General features: G+C 43.0%; 1 protein-coding gene across 3 annotated transcripts in view; it reads right to left on the minus strand.

Annotated features, from left to right (window-relative positions):
* The window catches only part of MYLK (myosin light chain kinase), a 1,710,670-nt gene that overhangs the window by 139,869 nt on the left and 1,557,766 nt on the right, over window positions 1–13,035 (minus strand). For all 3 annotated transcript variants that reach the window (XM_086957081.1, XM_086957079.1, XM_086957080.1), the window contains exon 27: window positions 8,397–8,614. In XM_086957081.1, the coding sequence (XP_086813207.1) occupies window positions 8,397–8,614 (218 nt within the window). The remainder of the gene's footprint in view (window positions 1–8,396; window positions 8,615–13,035) is intronic.

Consider the following 13,035-nt stretch of genomic DNA (forward strand, 5'->3'; position numbering starts at 1 on the left):
AAAAACAATTCCATTTTCTTTCTGCGAGGATCAGAGAGGTCATTTTAAAGCACCACAGTAGCGAGTTTTGAGAAGTTTTTCAAGAAAATGATGCACCGCTTTCTGCTCTAAAGGGCAGCTGTTTTAGATAGTAAAGTTTGTTTGTGTTGTACAAAAACACTCTCTTGAAATAACTACATTACTTTCTGTGATGTTCCATACCCCTTAAAGCTATGTGTTACACGTTTCCTGGAACAATGAAGATTTTTTATTGTGAGGGCGTCACCTCGCTTTGGGTCGATTAAGATAGCAGACATGTACTTGCTCCTTGACTGATGTTTAGTTCCCGCACAGCATATACCAGTAAAGTTATATTTCCTCTCTTCATCTAAAAGGTTTGCTTGTTGCATGAATACATATTTCTTGGTTTCAGCCCAGCAATCCACAAAGTGTTGTCTAACTTAGCAAGGGAATGTATCATTTTGTGATGGTGTACCACTTTGTACCATGCCAAAACACAAGGAATTCACCTTTTCAGTATTTGGTAGCATTCTCTTAGGCTGGATGTGTTGATGGGTAATAATCTATATTCCTTGCCAGTACAAAAGGGGGTGGTGATGGACGGAGCATCTGAATCAATCAAACACTCACACCCAGTCAAAAGATCTGGGTTTAATCCATCACCGTTCTTTAGCCCACTCTGCCACCCCAGTTCAGACATGGCTATATGCAAATCAGTCTGACCCTGTGCCTCATGGGAACAGTCCAGCCCGAACTGCCAAGCCATGTCTTCCATGGACCAGAAACAAGCTTCCGAAGACCGGTTTCTGGCATTCCAGCCGTCTTCAGCCCGGCTTGCTTGAATCCAGTGGCAAAGTGAGCAAGGGACTCACGTCTGACCATACCCTGCCACACTTATGGCGGCCAAAAGCGGTACAAAAGGGGGTGGTGATGGACGGAGCATCTGAATCAATCAAACACTCACACCCAGTCAAAAGATCTGGGTTTAATCCATCACCGTTCTTTAACCCACTCTGCCACCGCAGTGCAGACATGGCTATATACAAATCAGTCCCCCCTTTTGTACCACTACATTCCTTGCCAGACATATAAAACTTGTGTGACTGAAGTGACAATTTTAAACTGAGCACACGAACAAAAACGTCAACAAATAAATGTAAGCAACTTAGACAGGATGTGCGATGGATGGATGGATCATTCGATCTATATGTGCAGAATGTCAGTGTAACAGTTTTTCAATGAATTCTGCACCATGTACTGAATCCATTGTCATGCAATCCATAGGCATCCAATCTTGGTAAAACAGCATTGCAGAAACAAAATATGGTGGATATGTACATCGTGGAGCGTGGGTGGAAGAAGCTATGTGGGGTAAATAGGCGTGAATGTATTCCCTGGTCTGTGTACTGTGTAAATCGGGGATGCTAAAACCAGTCGAGCGTGACATTTATATGTTGCGATATTGCAAGTAGCCCTCATAGTAAGTGCTCTAGCTTAGTGTGTCCTTCAGTTCCCTATTGGAATTTGCACACTGTGACCTTGAAGTCTGCATGGCCGCTTCGCCTAACTGTGCCTCCTCATCAGCTGGGATTGGCCCGTTTAGAAAGTGTGAACAAACACTTGTGTTTATTATTTGCTCGTGTAGCAGATATTGTGTGGAGTTAGTATTTGATGGGCGGCCACGGTGGTCTGCACACGCATTACAATGTCCTGCATATGTAAAGCATTTCAAAATACCCTGATAGCTGCAGTTGAAAAACCCTGGTGTGGTAAAGTGTTTACAGTTGGTGTCCTGAGCACCCCTAACCTTGAGCTATATAGCACATGCACGTGACTTTCGACAAGGTAGAATAATTAATACAAGCTTAATTCGTGTGTGTTTTAGAGCCCGTGGCCTCCATGCTCTCTGCTCTGTATTGATTGAACCCTGATGGTGCCTTTTCACAACCCTAGTGAAAATCCCTGTTGGCTGATTGCAAAAAGTTTCTGCTAGACGTAGTAGCTACCATATTGTTTTTTTGACACCTGATGTTTTCCTGGGGAACACTGCAATCCTGCAACTGGTTATTGGGGTTGTATTTTCCAGTGTACTTCCTTTTAAATCTCACACTCTGTAGCTGACCCGAGTAAAAACATTAGTAAGTAGCCAGATGTATTTCCCATCAGGATTTTCCATTTGAAAATACATAGATATTTGTGAGGTATTGTATTGTGCTTACGAATTTAAGATGTTTCCAGACGACAGTGTGCTTTCAAAAAGTTATTTATATAAGAACAATGCTGCCTTTTGAGTCACTGTTACTCAACATTGCTTTTGATAGTTGTATTTATAAAGGGTTTTACAAAAAGTGAGTGTTCAAAAATGAATCACATGCCTGAATGACATATATATATATATATATATATATATCCAAAGTGGGCCCACTTTCAAGAAAACAGGCGGAGGTCTCTCGGGGTAACTTCAGGACATCATTTAATAAATCAGCTCGGCATGATGCATTTCGGCTATCTCGCCTTCGTCAGATGCTGCTGAGTGCAGGGAAGTGCTTCACACCCCATTTTTGAATCTTCCAGTGTTCTCCCATTGGCGGTAGTCCGCAGGACAAAGGTCACGTGTGTGCAACTCATATATTGAAATATCTATTATCTCATTTAGCAAGCAATGGTTTATGTCAAGGTGATTGACGTCCTAAAATTATCATATTTATGCAACAACTGTTGTTCCTCTAAACATTATAATTAACCAGAATGAGGATGCAACATAATGGCCTGCGTACCTTGCCGGTAGTTTACCCATGCCCCCCCAGAGAGCGAGAGAGAGAGAGAGTGGAGAGAGAGGTAAGTGGAGAGACAGAAAGTGGAGAGAGACAGCTGAGAGAGAGAGTGGAGAGAGAGAGAGGAGAGAGAGAGAGTGGAAAGAGAGAGAGTGGAGAGAGAGAGTGGAGAGATTGGAGAGAGAGAGAGAGTGGAGGCAGTGGAGAGAGAGTGGAGGGAGAGAGTGGAGGGAGAGAGTGGAGAGAGAGAGTGGAGAGAGAGAGTGGAGAGAGAAAGTGGAGAGAGAGTGGAGGGAGAGAGTGGAGAGAGAGAGTGGAGGGAGAGAGTGGAGAGAGAGAGTGGAGAGAGAGAGTGGAGAGACAGTGGAGAGAGAGTGGAGAGAGAGTGGAGAGAGAGTGGAGGGAAACAGTGTGGAGAGAGAGTGGAGAGAGGTAGAGAGAGAGTAGAGAGAGAGAGTGGAGGGAGAGAGTGGAGGGAGAGAGAGTGGAGAGAGAGAGAGTGGAGAGAGAGAGAGAGTGGAGATAGAGAGTGGAGAGAGAGAGAGTGGAGAGAGAGAGAGTGGAGAGTGAGAGGGGAGAGAGAAAGTGGAGAGAGAGTGGAGAGACTGTGGAGAGAGAGTTAGAGAGTGGAGCGAGACCGGAGGGAGGGAGAGAGTAGAGAGTGGAGAGAGAGAGAGAGAGAGTGGAGAGACGGTGGAGAGAGTTGAGAGAGAGTAGAGAGAGAGAGAGTGGAGTGAGAGTGGAGAGACAGAAAGTGGAGAGAGACACTAAAGAGAGAGATAGTGGAGATAGAGTGGAGAGAGAGTGGAGAGAGAGTGGAGTCTGGAATGAGAGAGAGTGGAGAGAGAGAGTGGAGAGACAGTAAAGAGACAGTGGAGAGAGAGTGGAGAGAGAGTGGAGAGAGAGTGGAGGGAAACAGTGTGGAGAGAGAGGTAGAGAGAGAGTAGAGAGAGAGAGTGGAGGGAGAGAGTGGAGGGAGAGAGAGTGGCGAGAGAGAGAGTGGAGAGAGAGAGTGGAGAGAGAGAGAGAGTGGAGAGAGAGAGAGTGGAGAGTGAGAGGGGAGAGAGAAAGTGGAGAGAGAGTGGAGAGACTGTGGAGAGAGAGTGCGAGAGTGGAGCGAGACCGGAGGGAGGGAGAGAGTAGAGAGTGGAGAGATAGAGAGAGAGTGGAGAGAGTTGACAGAGAGTAGAGAGAGAGAGAGAGTGGAGTGAGAGTGGAGAGACAGAAAGTGGAGAGAGACACTAAAGAGAGAGATAGTGGAGATAGAGTGGAGAGAGAGTGGAGTCTGGAATGAGAGAGAGTGGAGAGAGAGAGAGACATATGGAAAGAGAGTAGATAGAGAGCATGGAGAGAGAGAGTGGAGAGGCAGAAAGTGGAGAGAGAGAGAGTGGAGAGATTGGAGAGGTTGGAGAGAGAGAGAGAGAGAGAGTGGAGAGGTTGGACAGAGAGAGCGGAGAGAGCAAGAGAGTGGAGAGACAGAAAGTGGAGAGAGACAGTGGATCGAGAGAGGAGAGGTTGGAGAGAGAGAGTGGAGAGAGAGTGACAGTGGAGAGAGAGTGGAGAGACAGTAGAGAGGGTGGAGAGAGTGGAGAGACAGTAGAGAAAGACAGTGGAGAGAGAGTGAGACAGTGGATATAGAGTGGACAGAGTAGAGAGAGAGAGTGGAGAGAGAGAGGGGAGGCTGACTGACTCTGAGACTGAATACTGACTGACTGAGAGACTGACTGACTGAGGGACTGACTGGCTGAGAGACTGACTGGCTGAGAGACTGACTGAGAGAGAGAGACTGACAGAGAGAGAGAGAGAGAGAATGACTGACAGAGACTGCCTGACTGACTGAGGTAGAGAGGTACTGACTGACAGATAGAGAGAGAGACTGACAGAGAGAGAGAGACTGAGAGAGAGAGAGATAGAGGCTTACTGAGAAAGAGAACCTGACCGCCAGCGAGAGAGACTGACTGACAGATAGAGACTGACTGAATAACAGAGAGAGAGAGAATGACAGAGAGAGAATGACAGGGAGAGCAGAGACTGACTGAGAGAGAGAGACCGACTGAGAGAGAGAGACTGACAGAGAGAGAGAGACTGACAGAGAGAGAGACTGATAGAGAGAGAGAGAGAGACTGACTGAGAGAGAGAACCTGACCGCCAGCGAGAGAGACTGACTGACAGACAGAGACTGACTGAAGAGAGAGACTGAATGACAGAGAGAGAGACTGACAGAGAGAGAGGCTGACTCACTGAGAGAGAGAGAGAGAGAGAGAGAGAGAGAGAGAGAGAGAGAGACTGTGATGAATTGGGGTCACAGTGTGTATGAAGCTCTACAATGCCTCTTAAGATTGCTATTGTCTACTAATTAAAATGTATTGTCAAAATGCTCTTTGTCGTTACATCTGCTTTTGAAATACTGCATTGTCGCATTGTCTAATGGTTTAAAACGTAAACGAGAAGGAGCAGTGGATGCACTTTTGTCAAAACTGAACGAGGAGTGGGCCCAATGTTGTATACCATGACTGTAGTTTGCATCAGGAAACCCACCTAACATTGGGCAATCTTCCCCGGTCTACTGATGGCAGGGACCCTGTAATGAATGGAACACCACCTATGATAGCCTGCTGGCAGACTAAGCACAACCTTTAACTCCACCATCCAGTGTTACTTAGAACAGCTGTATTGGTGACAGTGGCATAACAATAACCCCGCATCCCCTGCAGTACGGCGGGTCGCTGGCCTGAGAGCTCTAGACTGGCACGGAGAATGGGAGGGGGCCCCCTCCATGTAGGTTGCAGGGGGGCCCCCTCAAGTTTCGTTACGCCACTGCAGCCGCATCCTGGTAAGCGTTTTAAAAAAAACATTTTTTATTCATTTTCAGCGTTATAACACAATGATTCAGTCGTTTATATAACACAACATCATAGTTCCACACTGTATTATTGCATAGTTCTACAAATATCACATACATATTATTATGCCAGTCATAAGTACTTAGAATCAATCCCTGACCTGCCATCCACAGAGTCTCAACCTTCATCCAGATCGGAGTCGTCAGCCTCGCTTTCTGACAATGGATCACAGATACCCCACCTGTAAAGCGTTTTATTTTTAATGTATTTTTAATTCCCTCCCGCCTGTTTAGTAGCCGCCGCTACTGTTTGCAGACCTTCACTTGTCTCCACGAAACTAGAAGTGAAGTAACAGGAAATAAGAAGAGACTCAAGAGCTGAGGCACACGTTCGGGAGACCAGAAAGATGGGGCAAGGTGTTGGTTAAAGATGGTCTATGGCAGTCTTGGTTCTTGATACACTTAATAACTATTTGCCTGGTGTCTGCCCAGTCTGGGAAAATGGACCTGATGTTATGAAACTGTGACTGCTAAGTGCTCTGTTTCAATGCTTAATTTGAGAGGGGGGATAATCATAACAATAATAGCAGCAATAACTAGAAATAAGAGCAATACATAATAATACTAATGATAATATTAATAACGAGAACAGTAATGATGATGATAATAATAATATTAGTAATAATATTATAATTATTTCTGGGCCCATATATTTTCTTAGGAGCATGCGGACGGCAAAGCTGAATGACAAATATTAAGTTTACTTTTTCATGGTTCTACCCATGCCTTTTACATCTGCCATCTGGCACTCCATGGACGGAAAATGTTTTAAGTGGCAGTATTTCACACGATCAGTGGTACACTAAGGCAGTGTATTGGGTAAACAACTTTTACCACTGTGTTATTAGAGCAGGATTCTGGAGGTGGTCGTGCGTGACAAAAAGGTGCACATTTGTGCAGATTTGCTAAAAATAATGCTACATTTCCAGCCAAAAGCAGGACATGCTTTTAAAGTACCCATGATAAGCAACCATTAACCACCAAGGTGGTAATACAGCGCTGCTCCAGCTCTTCAAATATTCAAGACACTAGTCAGTTTTAAATTGTGCCAGATCATTTCTCTTACATTGGCATATGCAGCGCTCACTTCATGTGATAAGACCCTTTGTCTTTTTATCTCAATATTCCACCTTGTTTTTGTAGTATTCTTGCATCTGGTTTATGTTATATGTGCTTTCTCCACCACCAGTCCAGCTAGTAGAATGTTGCAGCTATGATGCACTAGAGAATGTTGGTATGCTGTGGGCTGTGGATGACAGTTGACATTGGGCTGAGCATCATGCTGGATGCTCCTGGTGGGGCCATTATACCAACTTAACTGCATATCTTCTAATAAACATCTTAACTACATCTACAGCGTGGGACTTCATTACTACAGTTTTCCATCCCTGCTTCTCTATTGTCACTTCTTTTATACATGTCTGTTCCTCCTCCACGCTCGGGGTGAATGTCTAATGATGAAAAATAAGCCCTGGTCCACAAAAAGAGTTTGACTGTCCACCATTTGTAGCCAGAGTAAGCACTGCTTTGCTTTCTGTGTGCCCCATAAGGATCTTATGTCAAGCTGAGCGAAATGAGCCCTTAGACAGTGTGAGATCCAGTGGCGGCCGGCATAGGCAAGAGTGGGGGAGGCGTTGGGGGGGATAAGTCGACAGACGACGGGATAGGTAAAATTTAATTTAAAAAAAACCCAATAAAACCCCTTACCTTGCTCTTGCCGCATCGAGGATTCGGCGAGAGCAAAGTAAGTGGTTTTATTTATTTATTTATTTTCATTTTACCTATTCGCCTCCTGTTGACTCCCCCCACTCATCGCTCCTAACTGTGCCGGCCGCCACTGAGGACATGGAAGATCTGACTTTGATGCACACATTTTTATGGAGGGGTGCCCCTTATACACGGGTCACTTGGTACTGCGTTTATTGGCTGCTTTTTTCAGTAAAACAGGGTTTACAACGTGAGGATTTCGCAACATTCAACAAAGTGCTCAAGTGTAACAGGAGCTTAGCCTACTCCATGTAGTTGATTGCCGGTTTTTCTTTAGTGTGCTCTTTGTCAGTTAGTTATTGGGTTTATCATGCAGTTACTGTTTATCATGCACTATGTAGTTATTGTTCTCTGGCAGACTTCTCTATTTTGATCATTAGCTTAGCACATTTTATTGATGCTTAGCAGAGAGTTGTTAAAAGTTTAGGCTTCGTTCTGTTAGCAATACGATGTCCTCCTGTACTTTGCTCTGCAAATATTAGAGCAAATTAGATTACATTAAATATTAAATGGAAATGAAAAGCAGATTATGATTACAATTAATATCAAGTGGGTATGGTTGATTGTAATTTGCAGAGGGCTTGCCTGAATGTTCACAGTGCCTCATAAATGCTCAAACTTTGGGTTCTACTACTATGAAAAGGGTATATTCGAAAGGAATGTGCTTTCAAGCTTCTTTCTACAAGGCAATGTTTGTGAAAGCAAGGGAGGGGTGATGCAAAGGTAAACTTGTCCCTGGCAGTCAAGAATCTAGGTGAGGAAACACTTTTGGAATGATACAGATGGAACCTTAACTTATAACATTGAAAAGTCCATAACATTATCATGAAGCCTAATGCAAGGCCCATTACAATACATGGTTCATGCTATTAAAAATAAATAAATACAAATTATGCTCCTTAACTTTATTTTGGGCAAAAACCATAAATTTGAACCCATGAACAAAGAATTACCTAATCTCCTGGCAAGGCCAAAATCAATTAATTTGATCTTTGTGCCAGTCTTGTTGACGCACATGATGTTTTCAGGTTTCAGGTCCAAGTGGACAATATGCTGCTGATGAATGTACTGGACTCCTTCGGAGATCTGCTTCATGTACTTGATGACTTCCCTCTCCGTGAGTTCAAAGTCTTCATCGATAATTCGTTCAAACAGCTCCCCTCCAGAAACACTAGAAACGATGCAAGGGAATCCGGTCAATTTTCATCAACAATATTGACAAGTAAAGACAGAATCATACATGACACTTTAATTAAAACAATTGATTCATACTATTTATTGCTATCTTAATTACACTTTTCTTATGCGGTATACTTCAGTTTTCATAGCCTAACTTATTACCACAGCCCTTCCATGTATCTTACTTTAAAAAAATGTTTTATGATACTTTTATGCATCAAAGAGATTAGAAATAATATAAAAGAGTAGCGATGTTACAGCTTCATCTACTCTTCTTTCATTATGATTGAGGGGTCCCTTCTCTCCCCTATACACAACATTAGCCATGGAAAAAGGCAGCCTACTCAGTTAGGAGTAAAGAAAAAGCAAACCGGTCAGAGCAGGAAGCCATGGAGAAGGGGGTCTGCAGTGCCTGCCCGTTCCCTGAAATTACCCGGGGTTTGAGAGATCACGTCAGTCGGGGATCACCTGCTTGGCTTGCCCACCTGCCCTCTGAGTTTGTCGACTACAAGTTCAGCATTGATGGGTGGATCTCAAGCAACATGACCGGCTAAGCCAGACTCACTGCTGCTGTGTTGTGTGATTACAAAGGAACAGTGGCCCCTTACAACACAGATAGGTACAACACAGTGATACAATAAAGACTGTGTCATATAATTCTTATTGGAGAATAAACATTTTCATGTTATATCATAAAAAACACAGAAAAAAAAATGAAAGTGGGATAGTGTCGAGAAACTATGAAGAACTCAGGCATAAACAAATGTACATGGCCAAGACACAATCAATAGTTAGATCATAAAACCTGGTAAGAGCACCACTGCACCAGTATACAGTAGTTACATTGAGCAATTTTGTGTCAAGATGCTAGAGTCGACTGCATTTCAAGCCCATAGAGAATAGAGGGATCATCATCAGGACAATATGGTGTATTGCCTGAGAAGAATGCCTGCTTATCAAGCAGGTATTGGGGTAGGTAAGGCCACGATGGTCCAAGGTAGGTCAGTAATCATCTGTTTATGAATGGAGGGCCTGACATTGATAATAAAGAGGAAGGCATGCCCATTACATAGAGGGTATCTGATGCCAGTCAAAGAAAAAATTAATACTGACATTGGTGGAAGTTTCCGAGGACAGACTGAATCTGTGTGAAAAATTGTGTCCTAGGGCTGCTTGAATATGTACGAATTGGTAATGACCAGGATGCCGAAGCCAATAGGAGTGTGCCTATAGAGGAACAAAAGGTACCAGCGGTAAAATCAGCGGTCAAGACAAGTCCATACCGAGCGGCCTCGTGGAGTTCTAACTATTTCTCTAAACTATCCAACATTTTTTGGATTTTTCCCATTTTTTTATTTTATCAAATACAATTTTTTATTTTCCCTCAAGAATTATATGACACAGTCTTTATTATATCACTGTGTTGATCTGTTATACTTATCTGTATAGTAAGGTAGTTCTGTTCTTTTGTAATAACTGGTACCCAAGTTCCCTCTCAGATCCATTGGGCTCCCTTGTGTCTTGAAAATATGCTGTGTTGTGTGTGGCAAGCTCCTCTTATTTTAAGGTCAACAGACAGAGGTCCAGCGCTGCACCCCATCTGCCTTTCAGCTCTACAAACGTCTATACAACAAAGTAAGCGCACAGGAAGTGAGAGAAGGGGGAGACATTGCTTAATAATCAGCAGACAGGTTAAGCCGGAAGTAAAGAAATGTCCTCAGTTTTCTTCTTTGGATCTCAAACTGGTCCATCAGATGACTGCCAAGCATCTGAATGGATACATGTTTGACATGAGAGAATGGGGTGATTAAGGGGCACATGCATTAAGGCAGGCAATTACAATTCCATAATTGCGATTATTAAGGAATTGCAATTATGGAATCGCAATTGCCTATGCATGTAGGTTTTGCTAAAATATTAGCGATACCTACATATTCCTTAATTGCGAATAGCAAATTGCAATTCGCAATTAAGGAATAGCTTCCCATTCATTCCGATGGGCCTAGTGGCACATAGGAATGAATGGGAATTACATGCGCACTTTGCGAGTACCAAATAGGTACTCGCAAATTGCGCATGCAATTTCAAGGGTGCAAAAAGGCCACCCTGACAGACTGTTGAAATGTGCATGTGTGCAAATGTGGCTACACACATGCCCTAAGGGCATGTGTGTGCGCCACATGGCACTTTGAAAAATTCTTTTTTGTGCATTTTTCAAAGTTTTGCAAATTACCATCAACTTGCAGTTGATGGTAATTTGTGTTTCCTTAACCCCTCTCCTGCTGGTGACGGAACCACTCCGTCATCAGCCGTGGTCGCGCTGTGCTGATGACGGAGCGGTTCCGTCACGGCCCGCTCGGAACGCCTGCGCGGCGCGGATTCCGCGCCTACGCTGAGCGTTCTACTGAGCGGGCGGGGCTGTGACGGAACCACTCCGTCATGAGCACAGCGCAACAGCGGCTGGTGACGGAACGGTTCCGTCACCAGCATGCGCCCGCCGCGCGGCCGCCCCACCCCCTTAGCACTGCGGCGGAATAGCCGCCGCAGTGAAGGGGTTAATGCAAAGTTGCATTTAGAAAATGCTTGTTGCATTCCAAAAATGAAATCACAATTTGCGATTCCCTAAATGCATTTGCAATTTAGGTAATCGCAAAATTTGCGATTCCTAAATTGCTAATTTGCATTTGGGTGGATGCATCCCAAATGCAAAAATACTGGTCGCAAAGGGGCTGATTATGCAAATCGGCCCGTTTGTGATCGGTATTTTCATTGATGCATGTGCCCCATAGTCTTTGAAATGTGTCATTCTTGTTCTATCTCTTGAAACTTTTTGGAAATGTCAAGAGGGAATTCCTAACACTTTCACACACCCATGCTTTTTCTTTGATAGGTCATACCTGTTTATAAATCAAACCCCGAACTACAACACACGCACTCTTTTGTTCGCTTTCTCTTCCCTAGAGCTAGTATATATCCAGATGTTGAATCATTAACACCTATTCGCTGGAAAATTTCGAGAACTTTCTCTTCAGTGTAATGATATCTAGCTGGAGTCCAATACATTAAGTTTGATTCCATTTTAGATAAGCCCCTTCAAAGTGTCTCTTTTGGATCAACAAGTTTTCCAGAATTCTTATGGAATAAATAGAGTTCTTGTCCTACGTTTTGGAATGCCCTTGCCCTGCCTAGGATTTCATCCTGCAGCTTCTTGTGCGAATGGTTTTTGCGTCCTCTCTTCGCAATCCCAAATTCAATACTCTTGTTTGTTCCACAGTTTAGAGAACAAGCTATATATTTGAGACCATAGGGAAACAGTTTCTTGAAAAGGATATATAGTGAATTGCAAAATCTACAACATTATACAGCACTAACCATGGTTTACATTATTCTACAATCTCTTTCTTCTTCTATTTCCATTTTCCTTGTGTGCTCACCTATATTAAACTTGTATCCTCTTTTTATCAATATCAGTTAATACCAAAGTTTTGCATATAAAAATATATGATTTAGGCTATGCGATAACCTCTACATTTCCTTATGACTGTTGCAAATGTTGTCTAGCTATGTGATGTAATTCTACAAATGTACATATTTTAAATTTTGATTGATGGATTGTGGAGGCTCAATGTTTCAAGCGAGAGCCATGATAACCAAAAAGGAGGTGGGGTGTGAGATGTGTGTGAAAATTACCCCTAGGAATATGAATAGTCTTTTGGCTGGTCCCAGAAATACCATTAAGCCTCAGGAGTACCATGGCAAACAACTCACCCCAGTAGAGGGTATATTGTTTAATAAAGGAGTTAGGAATTTCTTAAATTACTAGGGCATGAACATGCCTGAAGGAAATAAAGGAATTGGCAGTACCCGAATATTATTACTTTATCTGGGAAACCTAAATTGGTGCCGAAGGAAATAAACTCAAGTGCCAAGGTGCACTATTTTTTCAAAGTGCCTGCAAGACAGTTGGACATCCATTATAAAAACACTGGATACAGAAAAATTTAATATAATTGTGCCATGGGCAAAGAAACACATAGCTGATAGATTGCCTCTTGCAAAAAAAAAGTCCTATGCCAGGTTAAATAACTTCCATTGAAAATACTGGCCAGGACCTAATGCCAAGGCCAAAATGTCCAACTGTGTGCCATTTCAGTGCTTATTAAGAGTTCTGTGCCATAGAACAAAATAATACAAGAAACTGATGTAGCGGAAATCACATTTTATTTGTAAGGGTGCACTATAATCCCATCTATAGACCGCACCTGCATATAATCCTTTGTTGTATTAACATGAATTGTTAGAATTTTGAAATGTATTAATATGAAACGTGACGTGCTTAGCAAATTGAAAAGTACCATGGAGAAACTGATGTAGAAAGTGAATGTAACTAGCAGAAAACATTTACATGAAGAA

Source organism: Lissotriton vulgaris, chromosome 2_1 (assembly GCF_964263255.1).
Source record: "Lissotriton vulgaris chromosome 2_1, aLisVul1.2, whole genome shotgun sequence".
Classification (NCBI taxonomy): domain Eukaryota; kingdom Metazoa; phylum Chordata; class Amphibia; order Caudata; family Salamandridae; genus Lissotriton; species Lissotriton vulgaris.